This window comes from Callithrix jacchus, chromosome 1 (genome assembly GCF_049354715.1).
Source record: "Callithrix jacchus isolate 240 chromosome 1, calJac240_pri, whole genome shotgun sequence".
Classification (NCBI taxonomy): Eukaryota; Metazoa; Chordata; class Mammalia; order Primates; family Cebidae; genus Callithrix; species Callithrix jacchus.
Genome location: NC_133502.1, coordinates 185,889,910 through 185,910,376, shown reverse-complemented (window position 1 = coordinate 185,910,376; position 20,467 = coordinate 185,889,910). Strand labels below are relative to the sequence as shown.

The following is a 20,467-nucleotide window of genomic DNA, read 5'->3' as shown; positions in this document are numbered from 1 at the left end:
TTTTTTCACCTCTTCCCATCTCCAACCCCTGGCTCATTCCTGCTCAGGCCTGCAGTTGGGGCAGGGGCAGGCTTGGGGCTAGGGTTAGGGTTTCGGCCTTGCTGACAGGGGGCCCTGTCTCTACTCTCGGCAGCTGGCAGGGATTGCGGTTGGAGCCCTCCTGGCCCTGGCCTTGGGTGGCGTTGTCATCCTTTTCATGTTCAGAAGGCTTAGCCGATTTCGTGAGTATCCTGGATCTGATGCTGGCCCAAGGGCTTGGGGTAAAGCATGGGTGTCTTGGGATGTGTTTTGAACTCCTGGGAGGGGTCCTCAAGCCCCTGGTGGCTTTGGCTAGAATCTGATGGCCTGTCTGGGCTCAGGCTGAGCACATTGGGTCCAGGAAATCAAGTCTGTTCAGAGTCCTGTCCTGAGCAAGGCTTCAGTGGGAAGTGGGGAGGGTCCCCCTCTGTTGGAGACGAGCCTGTCCCCCCGGGCCCTGTTCCCTCATGCTGTCTGAGTATGGCCCGGTGCTGGCCAGGACGAGAATATGACTGTGGTGTGCCTGCCCGTCCAGGACCAGCCTCTGCCACGGCTCTACCTCAGGCCGCCCCTTCGCTCCCCTACAGGACAGGCACAGCCCACTCCTCAGTACAGGTTCCGGAAGAGAGACAAAGTGATGTTTTACGGCCGGAAGATCATGAGGAAGGTAGCTGGTGTTCTGGGCCCCACGCTGCGCACAGCTCCCCTGAGCAGGCCCCTGTGGGAGGGGCCTCTCCTGCTGTGGGCTCCCCAAGTCTGGGCAAGTCTTGGTGTGTGCTGCCCTCTCCCTAGCTCCACAGCCCTGCCACCAGGCTCAGGGTTTGGGGAACAGTATAAATCATCCCGAATGGTGTCTGCTTCCTCCAACTGAACCCAACACGTTTTACTCAGAAATACCCCTCACCATCTCAAACCTCAACTCCCTCTGACCTGGAGGGGCCGCTCTGGGAAGGTCTGTGGTAGACAGGGGCTGGAGGGGCAGGAAGGTCCTGTCTGCCCCCAGAGCGGAGGTTTATTTTAACAAGAAATGCTAATGGAAAGCCGCTTCTTAGGAATATCGCTGGGGACGGGTGGGTGCAGAGGGCCTTGTGCTTTACCAGAGGTTCCTGACTATGGTGCCGAGCTTGGGTCTCTGCCAGGCTGTGGGGTACTGGGCTGAGGACGGAGTCTGGCCCCTGAGAGTTGAGGTTCTAAGTTCCCTGGTTACCGGCATGTTTGCACTAAGCTGAAAGCTGTGTGGCTCACTTTCAGTGTCTGGGTGGTTCTGGAATCCAGACAAGATCCCTGGGTCAAGCTCAGGAATCTGAGTTTAACAAGCCCCCAAGCGGGAAGTGAGCAGCCTTGGTTTAACCCTTCCTGGCCTTTGGTGAACTGGGCTGTCGGAGGCCTCCCCTGGCTGCCTCCCTGCACTCCTGAGGGACCCAGGAAATGCTCAACAGAACACCCGGAAGCGTCACAGAAAACGCACGGACTGATCCCTTTAAAGCAGTCTGTGTTTCCTTTCTCTGGTTGCACAACTAATTTGTGTTCTTCATAGAAATCTTGAAAAACTCAAGAGGGGAGGGATGTGGGTATCCGTCTGTGGTGTGTGTCTTCTCATCAGTGGTAAGTGCTGTGAGAGGGCAGGTGAGTTAGGGCTGCCACGGGCTGGGTCTGGGACGGGTTTAGGCAGCTGGGAGCAGAGTTGAGGTGGTCTATTGAGTGTTGGCCATGACCCAGCAGCCCTGTAAGGGACAGGGAAACGGAGGGCCTGGAGGAAAGGTGGAGTGAGGCAATGGCTCTGGACCAAGGGCAGCAGGCAGTGGTTCCGCAGAGAGGTGGCCTGTCAGTGTGCAGGGTAGGACCCAGGCCTCTGCTGTTCTGGTCAGTCAGACGGGCACTGCCTGGACAAGGGAAGAAGACTGTTCCAGATAGGGGACAGAATGGGCAGTGGCCCCGGGTCAGAGGGGAAGTGAGCAGTGGAAGGTAGGTGGGGACAGTGGTGGATTTTTTTTTTTTTTTTTAGATGGAGTCTTACTCTGTTGCCAGGCTGGAGTGCAATGGTGTGATCTCAGCTCACTGCAACCTCCGCCTCCTGGGTTTAAGTGATTCTCCTGCCTCAGCCTCCCAAGTAGCTGGGACTACAGGTGTGTACCACCACACCCAGCTAATTTTTGTATTTTTATTAGAGACAGTGTTTCACCATGTTGGCCAGGATGGTCTCGATCTCTTGACCTCATGATCTGCCCACCTTGGCCTCCCAAAGTGCTAGGATTACAGGTGAGAGCCACTGCGCCTGGCCCAATTTTTGTATTTTCAGTAGAGACAGGGTTTTGCCATGTTGGCCAGGCTGGTCTCAAACTTCTGACCTTAAGCAATCCCACTGCCTCAGCCTCCCAAAGTGCTGGGATTACAGGTGTGTGAGCCACTGCGCCCAGCCGACGGTGGATTTTTGTAGGAAAGGGTCACATTGACAAGCGTGAAAGCCAAGGATAGAGTGGCTGTCAGCCTTTGGGGTAGTGGGGCCGGCAGGTGTGAAGCCCTGGGCTCTGGAGGTTTGACTTTCAGGGACAGTGAGGATGATCCCAAGGACGCGTGGCGCTGGATGAAGCCCTGCCATGTTGCTGCCAACATTTCCTCACAGGCCAGGCAGGGTAGGGAAATGGCACAGCCAGACCCGGGGAGCTGAAGTTGGGACTGCGGGAGGCCCACAGGCAGGTCCTGAGGACTGACCCCTGCGGCTGTGAGCTTCGGCCTCGAGGCTCACGGGGTCAGTGCCTGCGTGTTTCCCTTGGCTCTGCAGGTGACCACGCTCCCCAACACCCTTGTCGAGAACACTGCCCTGCCCCGGCAGCGGGCCAGGAGGAGGACCAAGGTGCTGTCTTTGGCCAAGAGGTACTGAGGGTCCTTCAGAGCACATCCTGCCCAGGTGCCCCTGACGGTCCTGGCCTCCCCAACCCCGAGCTGCCTGGCGTATTGGCTATTGATGCTGTGGCTTTTGAAACTGCCTGATCTGCACAAAGCTAGTGTGTCTCTGCCTTGTAGGATTCTGCGTTTCAAGAAGGAATACCCGGCCCTGCAGCCCAAGGAGCCCCCGCCCTCCCTCCTGGAGGCCGACCTCACGGAGTTTGACGTGAAGAATTCTCACCTGCCATCAGAAGTTCTGTACATGCTGAAAAACGTTCGGTAAGAGCGGGGACAGTCCAAGGGCCACTGCAGCTCTGGGTCCTCCCCGGCTTCTCACTGGGGACTGACTCCAGCATGGCTGTCCCGCGTTGGGGGATAGTCTGCAAAGCCCATCCCGGGGCTGCTAGTGTCTGTGCCCTGTGGTGGGGCCTTGCGATCTGCTGGCACCTTCACCAGGTCTTTCTCGTTCTGTTGAACGATTTCCCAGTGTTTCATCTTCAGTGATGAACCCAGAGCAAGAGTGAGAAGGGTGGATCCAAAGAGTGAGAAGGGTGGATCCAAAGCCTTGAGCTTGGGTTCTGCTTTATGCCCCTGTCTTGCTGACTAGCCCCTAGACTGCACCCCTTCCTTTCCCTGGCCAAGCTCACCCTCCCAGAGGCCACCTTTGCCTTCCTCCCGTGTGTGTGTGGCTCAGGTTGGTGGGTTGAAAAGTTCTCTGAGCTGATGGAAAACAGGCTCATGGGAATTTCAGGAGTTTACAGTTGTGTTTGGCGGTGATACCAGCGGCTTGTTGGTGGCCGTGTGCTCTCAAGACTCCCTTGGAGGTCGCCCTCTTCCCCTGGAAGGGCGTCCCACCATGCACTCCGGGTCGCCCTCCTCCCCTGGAAGGACGTCCCATTGTGCACTCTGGCTCTTTCAGGGTCCTGGGCCACTTTGAGAAGCCGCTGTTCCTGGAGCTTTGCAAACACATCGTCTTTGTGCAGCTGCAGGAGGGGGAGCACATCTTCCAGCCCGGGGAGCCCGACCCCAGCATCTGTGTGGTGCAGGACGGGCGGCTGGAGGTCTGCATCCAGGATGCTGTGAGTCGTAGGGTGGGGTCAGGACTCTGTCTCAAGTCGTAAAACGTTTCCCATTGAAAAGTTAGGCAGAATTTTGATTTTAATTTATTTGGGAAAAACCATTTTTATTTTTTATTACATTTTATTTGTTTTTTTTTTTAACAACAGGGTCTCACCCTGTCACCCAGGCTGGAGTGAGTGATCCAGTCTCAGTTCACTGAAGCCTTCACCTCTGAGGCTCAAGCGATCCTCCTGCCTCAGCCTCACCTGTAGCTGGGATTACAGGTGTGTGTCATGATGGCCAACTAACTTTTAAAATTTTTTTGTAGAGATGGAGTCTCATTTTGTTGCCCAGGCTGGTCAACAATTCCTGTGCTCAAGCGATTCTCCCGTCTTGGCCTCTCAGAGCCCTGGGTCTACAGGCAGAAGCCACTGGGCCTGGCAACCCTTTTAAATGGTTCTTCCAAGACCTTCGATGGTTTAATAGTAAGCCACTGTATTGATCTGCTGTGATTAGCTAAACCCTTGCTCTATTTTCAGGTTTCTAATAAAATTAAATTATTTTAATTTAAGAAAATAAGGCCAAGGTGGGAAGTTCGCCTGAGCCCATGGGTTGGAGACCAGCTTGGACAACATAGTGAGACCCTGTCTCTACAAAAAATAAAAATAATTAGCCAGGCATGGTGGTAGCACCTGTGGTTCCAGCTACCTGGGGCTGGGGTGGGAGGATCACTTGAGTTGGGGAGGTTGAGGCTGCAGTGAGCTGTGTTCACACCACTGCACTGGTCCAGCCTGGGCAATAGAGCAAGACCCTGTCTCAGAATAAAGAAACAAATAAATAAATAAGGAGCGCTATAGGTGTTTCCTACCTCTGTTAAATCATACTCTTTGAATTGCAGCTGGGGGTTGGGGCTGGGCCAGACCCTGTGGTGGCCTCTTCGGCATCGTGCTGCTTTCCTGGAGGGTGGTGTTGCTTTGTCTGTCCGGGTAGTTTTCGGCCCACACCTCCCATTGCTTGTTCTTATTTAAAGCACACACTTAGCAAACCCTGGCCTCTGCCTGATCATCCCCCTGACCTGCAGGGCTCCTGCCAGCTGTGGTTCAGGGAGTGGGCACCCACCCCATGACAGTTCCTGCCCTGCCCATCAGGGTTTCTAGACCAGAAGTGCTGTTTGGTTCTCAGGTTTGTCGCTTAGTGTATGGCTGGACTTGGTGAGTTATTAGGAAGGAAAGGGGCTTGGTTCACCCATCTGGGGCAGTCGGAGCCAGTAACTCCTGGGAATGAGGCAACCCAGCTGGTGAAGCAGAGGCTTTTGTTGTAGCTCATGTGGGCTAAAGGACTGGAACCGCATCCCTCTGGCTTTGGACTAGATGGGAGGGCCTCATGGAGGGGACTGAGGTCAGATTTGGGCAACTTCATAAAGAATTTTCCTGGGTTAAGCTGAGATGAAGTTCTTACATTGTTTCTTTGTTTGTTTTAAGACAGAGTCTCACTCTTGTTGCCCAGGCTGGAGTGCAGTGGTGCATTCTTGGCTCACCGCAACCTCCACCTCCTGGGTTCAAGCGATTCTTCTGCCTCAGCCTCCCAAGCAGCTGGGACTACAGGCATGCACTGCCACGCCTGGCTAAGTTTTTTGTATTTTCAGTAGAGACATGATTTCTCCGTGTTGGTCAGGCTGGTCACAAACTCCCGACCTCAGGTGATCCACCCACCTCGGCCTCCCAAAGTTCTTACATTGTTAAATCACCAAAATAGCATGGTTTCTTTTCTTTTTTTTTTAACCTAATGGGAAATTATATCAAAGTTCTGGAATTTAGGTTGGTAGTAGCTGAACTGGTCCTTGGAGCCCTTACAGCTGGTTCAGCAAATGAACAGGGTCTGGGAACCTTTGCCTCAGTCCCCGCAGTAAGGATGAGTCGTGGGTGGAGAGGTGGGTCTCCTCCTCTTTCACCTCCACTTTCCTTGCCCGTGCTTCTTGCCTGTTACACCCCTGATGCCAGCAGGTCCATCTCATCCCCTGCCCTCTGTCGAGGCACCCGCAGCCGGGATGGTGCCTCAGAGGGGCAGGCCCATTGCCCTGGGCTGCGCTGACCTCCACCAGGCCCTGTGGTCGTGGCCCCAGACCTGATGGCACCCACTCTGCTCTCCAAGTGCAGGATGGCCCCGAGGTGGTGGTGAAAGAGGTTCTGGCGGGAGACAGCGTCCACAGCCTGCTCAGCATCCTGGATATCATCACTGTGAGTCCCGCTGCCTTGGTCGACACTGTAGGCCTGGGTGCTCTGTGTTGCCTGGACAGCTGGCAGTGATTAAAGGCCAGTTCTCCACAGTGACCTGAGGGGAGTGGGGTTTGGTCCAGGAAGACGGGAGGAAGTAGGAGGGAGCTTTGTTCCAGCCACAGTGCGTTGAAGAGTAGCCGGGCGTGTGGCTAAGGGTTCTGGTTGTCTCTTTAATGACTGTTTTTGAACTGGGTAATAGATGCATGTGGTTCAGCACTCGAAAGGCACAAAGCGTTGTGGAGGGAGTTTCTCCTTTCTGCAGGCCCAAGGCCCTCCCGGGGGACCTGCTGCCTCGTTTCTGGCAGCCCTGCTGGGCTCTTCCCTGCTGGCGTCATCTTTCTGTGGCACCGAGCGTTTTGCTTTTCGTTATGCAGTGAATGTGTGCTGTGTCCATCCTTCCTTATACCAGAGGCTGGTCTGAGGGATAAATCTTTAGGGTGCACTTGGCAGGTCCCAGGGGATGCACACTTATAATTTTTTAAAATGCTGTGAGTCCCTCGCTGGAAGGAGTGTCTGCACCCAGCATGTGTGATGCCCACTCCCCACCCTCACCAGCACAGTGTGCACCTGATGTCCAGATTAAGAGATCATGTGTTGTCGGGCGCAGTGCTTCATGCCTGTCATCTCAGCACTTCGGGAGGCTGAAGTGGATCATGAGGTCAGGAGTTTGAGACCAGCCTGGCCAACATGGTGAAACCTCATCCCTACTAAAACTATAAAATTTAGTCGGGCATGGTGGCGGGTGCCTGTAATCCCAGCTACTCAGGAGGCTGAGGCAGGAGAATCATCTGAACCCTGGAGGCGGAGGCTGCCATGAGCCGAGATTGGGCCATTGCACTGCAGCCTGGGTCACTGGGCAACACTCTATTTCAATTAAAAAAAGAAATTACTTATCATGTTATCATGTGATTTTTAACTTTTTATTATGAAACAGTTAAAAAATATGCAAAAATAGTAAAATCACCCATGTACCCAACATTAACTAGAATTTTTTTTTAGGTAAGGTCTTATTCTGTCACCCAGGCAGTGGCATGATCTTTGCTCATTGCAACCTCTACCACCTGGGCTCAAGCCATCCTCTCGCCTCAGCTTCCCAAGTAGCTGGGACTGCAGGCATGCTCCACCACACCTGGCTAATTTTGTATTTTTTTGCAGAGATGAGGTTTTGCCATGTTGGCCAGGCTGATCTTGAACTCCTGGGCTCAAGTGATCCACTTATCTCAGCCTCCCAAAATGCTGGCATTACAGGCATGAGCCATCATGCCCAGCCATTAACTAGATATTTTTTTTTTTGAGACAGGGTCTCGTCTTGTTGCCTGTCTGGAGTGCAGTGGCATGATCTTGGCTCACTGCAGCCTGTGTCTTCTGGGTTCAATTGATTCTCCTGCCTCAGCCTCCTGAGTACCTGGAATTACAGGAATGCACCATCACAGCCAGCTAATTTTTGTATTTTTAGTAGAGACGGGGTTTCACCATGTTGGCCAGGCTGGTCTCAAACCCCAGATCTCAAGTCATTCACCCACCTTGGCCTCCCAAAGTGCTGGGATTATAGGCATGAGCCACTGTGTTTGGCCCATTAACTAGAATTTAATGTTTATTTAATCTTCTTTTTCTTTGAGTAAAACCTACATGCAGTGAAACAAATCTTTAGTGTCCATTAGCTGACTTTCATTAAATGCCTATCAACTCAAAAGGGGTGTCTGATTTTAATATCACTCCTTTAAGTTATACCTTTTGCATTTGTTTTTAGCTGTGTATTGAGGTAACTTTTACCTCAGTTTCTTTAGCCTTCATGAGGATAGTTTTCCAGAGCTCACCAGAACCCTGGCTTGGATGCATTCAGGCAGAACCAAGCGTCTAGGTCCTTGCATGCAGCCCTGCGATGGAGCCTGGGTGGTGTCCTCTGATCTCATCCTGCATTCTTCTGCTTGGAAAGGATGTAACAAGCTCCAGCCAGACGTTTGGGTGTCCAGGGTGCTCACTCTGCTCCCAGCAGATGGGCACAGGTAGGCTTTGAGCTGTTTGGGGCCTGGCATGGAGGCATGGATGACACCTTGGCATCTCATGCTCCCTGGGTCTTGTGTGTCTTCATGAGATGCTTGGCCTATGCTGGGGAGGCCGCCTGCCTGGGGAGGGAGAAGATACCCACCTCCTTTGAGCAAGGCTGACCTGCCATTAGAAGGCTGGTGCTCATCTTTGAGGGAGCCACCAACATGGCTTGGGGCAGAGTGGGGTCCCAGCCACCAGACTCCCCTCTGTGCCTCTTTGGGGCCTCAGTTAGTGTGTGTCTCTGGAGCTGTGGTGGGCTTCTCGGGAACTCCTGAATGTGGAAGTCACTCGTGGGCCTGAGAAAAGCTGAGAAAGGACTAGAGGAGCTCTGGTCCACATGGATGTAAACCTGTTTAGCACTGGGCTTCTGTATACCTCCTACCTTGGCAGGTTCGTTTCTCTTTAAACAAAGATACCTTCACTGGGGTAGAGGCTTTCTCTGTTATTTCTTGTTCTTTCTGATCTTGATCTTGTGAAATTTGGGTTGGGCCTCCCTTATCACAGCGTGGTGATGCCTGTGGCTGGAGAGGGGACCTGTGTGCTGAGACTGGCCGGGTTTCTCTCAGCCGCTGTGATCCATCTCGTCTGCATTGGCATCAACACAGCCTCTGTCTCTTAGGGGTGGGAATTGGTCTTCCCTGAGTGTAGTGGGAGTGAAAAATGGGGGGTGATATCTGAGATAAGCAATTCTGTATTATAATCAGTTGATCACCTGGAGTGACATCGTTTTTGCTTCATCAAACTTTTGTGTTTGTCATTTTAACAAAATTTAAATTCTTTCAAAATAACATGGACAGATTCTTTTTTTTTTTTTTTTTTTTGAGACAGAGTCTTACTCCGTTGCCAGGCGCCAGGCTGGAGTGCAGTGGCACAATCTAGGCTCACTGCAACCTCCGCCTTCCGGGTTCAAGCAATTCTCTTGCCTCAGCCTCCTGAGTAGCTGGGATTACAGGCGCGCACCACCACGCCCAGCTAATTTTTGTATTATTAGTAGAGACAGGGTTTCACCATGTTGGCCAGGATGGTCTCAATCTCTTGACCTCGTGATCCGCCCACCTCGGCCTCCCAAAGTGCTGGGATTACAGGCTTGAGCCACCACACCCGGCCTAACATGGACAGATTCTATAACCATACTTAAAGTTTTATGAACAGTGGCCATCTGTCCCCTCACACCAAAAACGCTTTGGTTTCTTCTGAGCAGCCTGCTTTTCTTCTTGCTGTTTCCTAATTCATCCATTTCAGACACACTGACTTGCTTCGTGATAGATGAGCCTTGTGGCTCCATGGATTGCACCCTTGCCTCACGCTGCACTTCCACCCCCGGCGCTCATGGGTGGTTGTTACTGCTTCATGGGTACTCTTCACAGCTGAGCCATGTAGTGTACTAAGGTTAAATTTCCTTTCTTGCAACTTTCTGTTTTTCCTGGAATTAACAGTTGTGTTATTTTTTGGCTGCTTGGTGTTTTTTCTGTGCACCCATTACAGATTTATGCCCTGAACCAGCAGCTCCATGAGCAGTTCTTTTCTCTGGGAAAAGCCCTTCCCTGGAGCCTCCAACCTCTTGCCCAGTCTGACCCTCCCCATGTCTGCTGTCCAACCGCCATCCTGGGCCACCCATACTCCCCTGAGCACGGCTCTTGCTGCTTCCTTCTTGGCGGGCTTGCGTTGGTGGAGTGAAGTGAATCTTCTGTTTACTTGCTGAGACGGTGCAAGGGAGGTGTATGTTTTGAAATCTTAGAAATCTCGAATTGTCTTTATTCCACACTACCTGTGTCTTTTTGTTGTACTTTCTTTCTCTTTTTTTTTATAATTGAGACAAAGTCTTGCTCTGTCGCCCAGCCTGGAGCTCACTGCAACCTCCACCTCCCAGGTTTAAGCAATTCTCCTGCCTCAGCCTTCTGAGTAGCTGGGACTACAGGTGCGTGCCACCACACCTGGCTAATTTTTTGTAATTTTAATAGAGATGGGTTTTCACTGTGTTGGCCAGGTTGGTCTCGATCTCCTGACCTTGTGATCCACCCGCCTCGGCCTCCCACAGTGCTGGGATTACAGGCGTGGGGGTTACAGGTGTGGGCCACTGCAACCGGCCTTTTTGTTGTACTTTCTAGAAGATTTTTTTCAACTTAGTATCCAAATCTTCCATTGAATTTTTAGTTTCTGTCATAGTTTTCAAGAGTTTTTTTCTCTGAATGTTCTTTTTAAAAAAGTATTTTGTTCTTATTTTTGTTTTGTTTTGTGTTTTGAGATAGACTTTCGCTCTTGTGGCCCAGGCTGGAGTGCAGTGGTGCAATCTCGGCTCACTGCAACCTCCACCTCCCGGGTTCTGGGAGTGATTCTCCTGCCTCAGCCTCCCGAGTAGCTGGGATTTCAGGCATGAGCCACCAGGCCCGGCTAATTTTGTATTTTAGAGATGGGATTTCGCCATGTTGGTCAGGCTGGTCTCAAACTCCTGACCTCAGGTGATCCGTCCACCTCAGCCTCCCAAAGTGTTGGGATTACAGGCATGAACTACCATGCCCGGCCTTGTTTTTATTTTTTAATTTAAAAAAATTTTCTTGTGTTTACTCCATGGATAAAGTAGAATGAGGTTTTCTTTTGCTCCCTTCTCTTCTTTGTTTATTTTGTTTTCAGTCTTTCAGGTCAGGGGCTCTTCTGCCTCCAGCAGTCAGTTTATGTGTGAGTGAAGTCCTTACTGAATACAGGTGTGTAAAACATCGTAGCTGCATCTCACAGAAATAAGGTAGAGCTCAAGAGGCCAGCAATGAAAAGCACACGCTGTGTAATTTCCCTCACCTGAGGCTCAGCTACCAGCTGCACTGACACTTGAGGACAGAGGATGGCCAGCTTTCTCTGTAAAAGGCCGGAGCATAAAGATTTCAGCCTTGTGGGCCGCGTGTTCTCTTGCAGCTACTCAGTGTGGCCATCTAGTGTTCCAAAAAAGAAAAACTTTCCTTTTTTTTTTTTAATGCAATCTTGTCGCCCAGACTGGAGTGCAGTGGCACGATCTCAGCTCACTGCAACCTCTGCCTCCCAAGTTCAAGCGATTCTCCTGCCTCAGCTCCTGGAGTAGCTGGGACTACAGGCATGCGCCACCATGCCCAGCTAATTTTTTATATTTTTAGTAGACATGGGGTTTCACTATGTTGGCCAGGTGGTCTTGAACTCCTGACCTCATGATCCACCCACCTCAGCCTCCCAAAGTGCTGGGATTACAGGGGTGAACCACTCTGCCTGGCCAACTTTCTTTACAAAAATGGTTGGAAGGACTTGGCCCTGGGGCCTGTTTGCAGCTGGAGTAGGGGTCTGGTTAGTGGCTGCCTGTTAGGGGTTTGGGTTGGGTATTGACTTGGGGAGGCATAAGGTAATCTGGATTGTTGGAAATGTTCTGTACTGTGGGTAACACCCACCATGGGCACCGAGGAAGAAGAACTGTGCAGACCCCAGGCACAGTTAGTGCCTGAAGCATAACTCACTGCTTACTATATCTAGCTAATATGCATAATCATACTTAGTCCCATATAATCTTTCTATATAATCATATAGGTATTGTAGTCGGAACTGTACTGACACATTTAGTGCTGATTTATACAATCCTTCCATAGAACCATATAGTAGTCTGTAGTAGGAGGAATGCCTAGAGCAGTCACAGAACAGAAGCAGTACAGCCAGACCAGGACAAGAACCAAAGACCCAGGCGGTGGCGTCCCTGCCTGAAAGGGCATACACTGTATGGCAGGCTTGGAGCAAGAGCCTCTCCTCCTGATAAAGGAGCTGTAGTACCTTGCATCCAGTTCCTGTGGAAGGTAGGCCTCAGGCCTGAGATCCTGCAAGTAACCGAGGGAGAAGAACCCCTCTGGTGTCATCACAGCGGCTGTACACGCTGTCAGGCTTTTCTCGCTTCTGTGCTAGCTCAGATCATCCTCCCATAAATATCTTAGAGAAGAGCACAAGTCTGTCAGCTCTCACTGCATTGGTTTACAGCATCCTTCTATAGGAATCCTTTGAAGTCTCCAGCCCCCAGATTAAGAAGTATTGCACATGACGCCTCTTGCACATGGCCCACCTCCTTGCCTCGGTGACCTAATGGGGGTGGACCCCTTTTCTGTACACGACCCTATACTACTGCGTACGGCACGGCCCTCTACTGTGCATGGCCCACTTCTCTGCCCAGGTGACATAATGGGGTGGCCCCCTCACTTGTGACTCACGTGATTACATATGCCCTATCACTAAGCCTATAGATGATGACCTCACTCACGACCCTGCCCCTGCTTGTGCCTAATAAATACAGATGCGTTTGCACATTCAAGGCCTGGCCTGTCCCCGCTCACAGGTGGCGTGTTCCCCCCAAGTCCAGATGCTCCTCCCCAGTTCTTCAGTGTCCTGTCTCTTCACTTCTTGGATCCTGCACCTCAGCACAGCATAAGGGACACCCCACGACCCTGTGGGGCCAACAGCCCTACACTGTACCTTGATTTAAATGGGAGTTACATGGATTAACTATAAAAAGAAAAGAGCGTGATCCACCTGAAAGCTGCATATAAGCCACATGTGCATGGGGTCAGGGCTCACTAACTGGGGACACTCCCTGCAGGACGACTGGACAGGAAGCTAGCTGGCTGTTTCCTTCATGGGTTAGGAGCCCACAGGTCAGAGTCTGTAGGTCTTTATGTTACCTTCTCTGAAGGAATCTGCCTATGTCGTGCCATGGTGGCACTGGCTTGAAGGAGTGGGAGGAATCTGGGAGTGCTACCATCTGGAGTAGACACTGTTAGGGAGAAGTCTTGTGGTACTCCCATCTGGAGTGGACACTTACTATTGGGAGGAGTCTGGGGTGCTCCCACTTGGAGTGGACACTGTTGGGGAGGAGTCTGGGGGTGCTCCCATTTGGAGTGGACACTCACTGTTGTAGAGGAGGCTGGGGTGCTCCCGTTTGGAGTGGACACTGTTGGGGAGGAGTCTGGGGGTGCTGGGGTCTGGAGTAGGTCTGGGATTGTTCCCATCTGGAGTAGACACTGTTGTTGAGGAGTCTGGGGGTGCTCCCATCTGCAGTGGACACTATTGTGAAGGAGCCTGGGAGTGCTCCTGTCTGGAGTGGACACTCACTGCTGTGTAGGAGCCTGGGAGTGCTCCCACCTGGAGTGGACGCTCACTTCTGTGTAGGAGCCTGGGAGTGCTCCCACCTGGAGTGGATGCTCACTGCTGTGTAGGAGCCTGGGAGTGCTCCCACCTGGAGTGGACGCTCACTGTTGTGGAGGAGCCTGGGAGTGCTCCCACCTGGAATGGAGACTGTTATTGGGTGCTTAGCCACACCTGCTTGCTTCACCTTTTCCAGAGAATAGTTAGTAGTCTGCTGGCCTTTTGGGGTCAGGAAAGTGACTTGGGGTTGGCCTGCCCCTCTCACAGTCTCACCTGCATGTTAGCCTCGTGCTGGGTTCTCTGTCTGGGTTCCGCACCTCTAAAGCCAAGTCTCAGCTTTCCTTAGAGGGCTCCACCAGCTGTGACTCTGTCACTTGCTTTCATCAGCTGCTAAAATTTGATATATATTTTTTAATCTATTCTTAGCATTTGCCTTTATCCTGGAAGGTTCTCTCTTTTTTTTTTTGAGATTGAGTCTTGCACTGTTGCCCAGGCTGTAGCGCAGTGGCAGGATCTCGGCTCACTGCAGTCTCCACCTCATGGGTTCAAGCAATTCTCCTGCCTCAGCCTCCCGAATAGCTGGGATTACAGGTGTGTGCCACCACACCCAGCTAATTTTTTAATATTTTTAGTAGAGACGGGGTTTTACCATGTTGGTCAGGATGGTCTTGATCTCCTGACCTCATGATCCGCCCTCCTTGGCCTCCCAAAGTGCTGGGATTACAGGTATGAGCCACCATGCGTGGTCAGAGGTTTGTATCTTTTTAAGAGAGCAGAGATAAGCATGTATATTCCACAAGGGGACAAGGATAAGCATTTACCTTCAACCTGCCTTTCTTTTTTTGGTGACAGGGTCTCACTGTGTCACCCAGGCTGTTGGGGTTGGCAGAAGACTCCTATTAGCCATCCTGTGCTTGTGTTTCTTGTGGTGTGGTGTAGGTCGCTTAGGGAGTAACTTTCTCTATATGAAGGTTTTAAAAGGAATGGAACAAAATTCCAAGTGGAAGAAAAATTGCTGAGTCTTGGAGCTCGATTAGAATGTGCTAAGAGCTGAGTGTCGTGTTCTCAATGTGCGTGGCCCCCACAGCAGGCGTGAGTGTCTGCTAGTTGTGCTTTAAACCCCAGTGTCAGGAGATTGGACAGCCTCCAATTCCTTGTTTGGGCTTGTTTATGTGGCCTCAGTATATTAGAGTTCTGAACAGCAGCAGCAGTGAGCCTTGTCTACACAGGTGAACTGGTGTTTGATTTAGTATCTGGGGTGATATGTTAGGCATCTTCATTCTGGCTGTCAAAGAAGAAGGAAATTAAGATTTTATTTTATTTTATTTTATTTTTATTTATTTATTTTTTGAGACGGAGTTTCGCTCGTTACCCAGGTTGGAGTGCAATGGCGCGATCTCGGCTCACTGCAACCTCCATCTCCTGGGTTCAGGCAATTCTCCTGCCTCAGCCTCCTGAGTATCTGGGATTACAGGCACATGCCACCATGCCCAGCTAATTTTTTCTATTTTTAGTAGAAACAGGGTTTCACCATGTTGACCAGGATGGTCTTGATCTCTTGACCTTGTGATCCACCCGCCTCGGCCTCCCAAAGTGCTGGGATTACAGGCTTGAGCCACCGCACCTGGCCTAAGATTTTATTTTTATTTTTATTTATTTATTTTTGAGATGGAGTTTCGCTCTTGTTACCCAGGCTGGAGTGCAATGGCGCAATCTCGGCTCACTGCAACCTCCGCATCCTGGGTTCAGGCAATTCTCCTGCCTCAGCCTCCTGAGTAGCCGGGATTATAGTCACGCGCCACCATGCCCAGCCAATTTTTTGTATTTTTAGTAGAGACGGGGTTTCACCATGTTGACCAGGATGGTCTCAATCTCTTGACTTCATGATCCACCCGCCTCAGCCTCCCAGAGAAGATTTTATTTTTAACAAAAATAAAATGGGGGAGAGTTACAGTTCTGCTGTGGCCAGGTAGTGCCACAACAGAATGAGCCTGTCCTGCTCATCACAGTGAAAAACTCTGGACAAAATGCAGAAAACAATTCTTGGAGGACTCTGAAAATAAAGCTGGCAGATTGTGGATGGGAGTCAAAATGTGGAGCAGCCACCCAAGAGGGTTCTGCTTCCTGCTTTTTTGTTTTCTTCTGTTACCTCATGGGCTTTCATTGATGGTAGCCCAGTTATGGAGCTAAAACCCTGACGAGAATCCTCCAAAAGCACCAGAAGAAGGGCCCCCAAGGGCCAGAGGAGAGAACCGGGGAAGTAGATTCATGGATTCTGTCTGTGAACCTGTACAAGGCTCAAGACAGACCCAGAGCAGCATAACAAAGACTGAAATTAGATTAAGATTCAAACTTCAGGTTGGGTGCTGTGGCTCACGCCTGTAATTCCAACACTTTGGGAGGCTGAGGCGGGTCAGTCACTTGAGGTCAGGAGTTTGAGACCAGCCTGGCCAACATGGTGAAACCCCATCGCTACTAAAAATACAAAAATTAGCCAGAAATGAACCCAGGAGGCGGAGGTTGCAGTGAGTTAAAACCACACCATGGCAATCCAACCTGGGCAGCAGAGTGAGAATCTATCTAAAAAAAAAAGGGACAGCACTCACCAAGAAGATATAATAATCCGAAGTGTGTGTTCACCTAACAGCGAGATTTCAAGGTCCAGTACATAGTTTCAAAAATGGAGGAGAAATTTACAGAACTGAAGTAGATCCACAGTTATAGTAGGTGACTTCAACACTTTTAGTAATACAGAAAACAACTAGAAAATCCAGAAAATCAGCAAGGGTATAGAAGACCTGAGCAGTCACTTTGATCAAACGACATTTATTGAACGCTGTACCCAACAACTGCAGAACACACATCCTTTTCACAGGCACATGGAGCATTCCCCAAGGTGTGCTATGTTCTGGGCCATGACGTAATGTGAACAAAGTCAAAGGAATTAAAATCATATAAATTATGTTCTCTGATTACAATAGAATTAAGCTGGCAATCAATAACTGAAATTAATATGGAAATCTTCTAAATATTTGGAAATCTTAAAAATATACTCCTAAATAATACATTGGTTAAAGAGAAGTTACAGGAAAATCAGAGAATATTTTGAGCTGAATGAAAATGAAAACACAGGCTGGGTGCGGTGGCTCATGCCTATAATCCCAGCACTTTGGGAGGGCGAGGTGGGTGGATCATGAGGTCAAGAGATCAAGACCATCCTGGTCAACAAGGTGAAACCCCGTCTCTACTAAAAATACAAAAATTAGCTGGGCATAGTGGTGCGCGCCTGCAGTCTCAGCTACTCAGGAGGCTGAAGCAGGAGAATTGCTTGAACCCAGAAGGTGGAGTTTGCGGTGAGCCGAGATCGTGCCATTGCACTCCAGTCTGGGTAACAACAGCGAAACTCCGTCTCAAAAAAAAAAAAAAAAAGAAAATGAAAACATAACATATCAAAATTTATGACTTAAAATGCTCATATTAGAAAAGAAAACAAATCTCAGATCAGTGACCCAAGCTTCTATCTTTTTTTTTTTTGAGACTGAGTTTCGCTCTTGTTGCCCAGGCTGGCGTACAATGGCACCATCTCGGCTCACTGCAACCTCTGCCTCCCAGATTCAAGTGATTCTCCTGCCTCAGCCTCCCAAGTAGCTGGTATTACAGGCGTGAGCCACCACACCCAGCTAATTTTGTACTTTTAGTAGAGATGGGGTTTCTCCATGTTGCCCAGGCTGGTCTCGAACTCCTGACCTCAGGTGATCCACCTGCCTCTGCCTCCCAAAGTGCTGGGATTATAGGTGTGAGCCATCATGCCCGGCCCCAAGCTTCTATCTTAAGAAGCTAGGAAAGGAAAACAAACGAAACTCAAAGCAAGCAGATGGAAGAAACTACGAAAGAGCAAGAATCAGTGAGATGGAAAATGGAAAACAAGAGAGAAAATTAATGGAACCAAAAGCTGGCTCTTAGAAAACGTCAGTAAAGTAACAACACCTCTAGCCAGACCAGTGTAGAGAGAAGACACAAACTACAAATGAAAGAAATGAAAGAGTGGATGTCTCTACAGACCCCACAGAGGTAAAAGGACTAATAAGGAAATGTTTTGAACAACTTTTGAACAACTTTATGCTCATAAAATCAATCACACAGATTAAGCTGACAAATTCCTTGAAAGGCACAAACTACCAAAGTTCCCCCAGATACAGATCATCCGAATAGCCACATATCTACTAAAGAAATGAAATTTGTAGCTAAAGTCCTTTCCACCTAGAAAACTCCAGATCTACATGGCTTCACTGGTGAATGCTTCCCAACATTTGTGACATTTAAGGAAAAAGTATGCTAATTTTACACAACTTCTCTAGAAAAGTAGAAGAGGGGCTATTTCCCAGTTTAGTTTTTGAGGCTAGTAGTACCCTAATACCTAATCAGACAAAGACATTACAAGAAAGGAAATTTTAAAACCATATCTCATCATTAGAAATATATATATCATCAATAAAATATTAGAGATTTGAGTCCAGCAATATATAAAACATGATAATATATAGAAACCCAGTGGGGTTTATTCCAGAAATGCAAAGCTGTTTCAACAGTTGAAAATCAGTTGATATAATTTTCCGTATTGACAGATTAAAGAAGAAAAGCAATCTGATTATCTTAATAAATGCAGAAAAAGCATTTGACAAAATTCAGCATATGTTCATGATAAAAACTCTCAGCAACCAGGAGAAGAGAACTTCCTAAATCATATAAAGGACATCTGTACTAAAACATGAAAGCAAACGTCATGCTTTATGGTGAAGGGCTGAATATTTTCCCTTGAAGATGGGACAAGCCAGAGTGTGTTTTCTTCCCATTCCTGCTCAGCATCGTAGTGGAGGTCCTCACCAGGACAAGAGGGGAAGAGAAAGAGATAAAAAGCATGCAAATGGGAAGAGAAATATAACAGTCTGGATTCACAAATGTGATTAGCTAGAAAATCCTGTGGAATCTATAAGACAGCTACTAGAACTGATGAACGAGTTTCTCAACATACAAAAACCCATTCTATTTCTCTATATTAGCAATGAACAATTGGAAATCGAAACTTAAAAATAACAGCATTTGGTCGGGCACGGTGGCTCACGCCTGTAATCCCAGCACTCTGGGAGGCCGAGGCAGGCAGATCACGAGGTCAAGAGATCGAGACCATCCTGAACAACATGGTGAAACCCTGTCTCTACTAAAATAAAAAAAATACAACAATTAGCTGGGTGTGGTGGCATGCGCCTGTAGTCCCAGCTACTTGGGAGGCTGAGGCAGGAGCATTGCTTGAACCCCGGAGGCGGAGGTTGCAGTGAGCTGAGATCACGTCATAGCACTCCAGTCTGGCTGACAGAGTGAGACTCTGTCTCAAAAAAAAACCTAAAAATAAAACCCCCCCAGCAGTTATAGTAGCATCCAAAACTGGGAACTTGGGAGTTGTCAGGCCACCCACACTTCTGATCAGCTGGTCACAAGTTCAGGATTCATGTGACCCCTTCAGATTCAATATTCTAAAACAACTCACATTTGTACTACAAAGGAAAATGAAGATCAGTCAAAAGAAGAGACCAGAGTGAGGTCTGGCCTGGTCCAAACACGAGGCTCCTGTGTCTTTGAGATATGCCATCCTCCTGGCACACTGAGGGATGTTTGCCAGAACTTTGACCATGTGATCCAACTCAATCTCTAGCCTTCCTTCCCTTCCCGCAGGTAGGAGGCTGGAAGTCATATGCTCTAGTCATATGCTTGGTCTTCCCATCATGGCCAGCTCCCTCCTGAAATTTCTTGGTTGGGCCTTGCCACCAGGAGTCACCTGATAGCATAAACCCAAGTGAATTGCACCATGAATAACAAAGACACTTCCAGGAGCTTCTAAGAGTTTGGAGGCTTTCTCCCAGGAACTGAGGACATAGACCAGCTAAATTCCTTATTATGTAACACTGACAGTACCAAGTGCTGGTGAGGACAGGTATCAATGGAAACTCTCATTCATTGCTGGTGAGAAGGTAAAATGATGCAGCCGCTGTGGGAGACAGTTTGGTAGTTTCTTATAAATGTAAGAATGCATCCTACAAATCCCATCCCTAGCTTTTTAGCAAAAGAGATGAGAACTGTGTTCGCACAAAAACGGGGAGATACGTATTGATAGTATCTTTATTTATAGTTGCCCCAAGCTGGAAACAGCACAAATATCATCCCTTGACTGCTAAATGGTTAGAGACGCTGTGAGGCCTCCATGAGGCAGGCTAGCACTCAGGAGTCAAGGCACAGACCTCTGGCAGACACGCTGCCATGGGGGAATCTCAAGTGTGTCATCTCATGAGGGAAGCCCCCACACTCTGTGCCTCCGTTTCTGTGACCTTTTGACAAAGCCACAACCATTGGGACAGAAGACAGGTGAGCATTGCCAGCACCCAGTGATGGGAAGAAAGGAAGACCTGGAAAGGCCACCAAGGGGCGTTGGAGGTTGGAACTGTGCTGTTTCTGTGGTGGGGTGAAAATACTAGAGCTGTGCACCGAAAAGGGTGAGTCCACTTGCATGCAGATGACACTGTGATTTAAGAAATAGCCTTTTCTCTCTAGAGCCATCCAATTTCCAGAAGAGAGAAACCACAGCACTCACTGTGGCTTTTGCTGGGCTCTTTGCTGGGCCGTGTAGAGCTCTGCCAGCTATATACCTTGGTGAGCTGCTCTGGCTCCTCACCTGTGCCCTGTGCAGCCTGGCACTCTGGTCAGTGTGCGGTCCCTGCCTAGGCGGTGACTTAGCTGTGGAGGTGGGCATCTGACAGTGGAGACTCCTGACCCTCTCAGTGGCCTTTTTAGGAAGCCCACACATGTTGGTGTCTTGCATGCCCTTTGGCGAGGGCTATGCAAGACACTGGACATTGGAGATGGTAGGATGTTGGTGAGCTGGGTCTGTGAGTCTTGGTGGCAGGTGGGAGCTGTTGGAGCTCCACAGGGTGAGTGCTCAGGTTTGGTGGGGTGGCTGCCTACAGACCTGCCCTCACCCACATTTCATC

General features: G+C 49.6%; 1 protein-coding gene across 22 annotated transcripts in view; it reads left to right on the top strand.

The window, feature by feature from the left end:
• The window catches only part of PNPLA7 (patatin like domain 7, lysophospholipase), a 68,866-nt gene that overhangs the window by 2,557 nt on the left and 45,842 nt on the right, over positions 1–20,467 (top strand). For 7 of the 22 annotated variants that reach the window (XR_013520567.1, XR_004730955.3, XM_078333025.1 and 4 more), the window contains exons 3-8: positions 134–221; positions 554–685; positions 2,801–2,892; positions 3,043–3,183; positions 3,824–3,983; positions 6,120–6,200. Coding sequence is in view for 19 of the 22 variants with exons in the window: in XM_078333025.1 (XP_078189151.1) it covers positions 134–221; positions 554–685; positions 2,801–2,892; positions 3,043–3,183; positions 3,824–3,983; positions 6,120–6,200 (694 nt within the window). In the remaining 3 variants the exon portion in view is untranslated. Of the gene's footprint in view, positions 1–133; positions 222–553; positions 686–2,023; positions 2,145–2,565; positions 2,652–2,800; positions 2,893–3,042; positions 3,184–3,823; positions 3,984–6,119; positions 6,201–20,467 lie in introns of all 22 variants that reach the window. The other 15 variants (XM_078333039.1, XM_002806542.6, XM_078333037.1 and 12 more) reach the window with 7 other exon arrangements.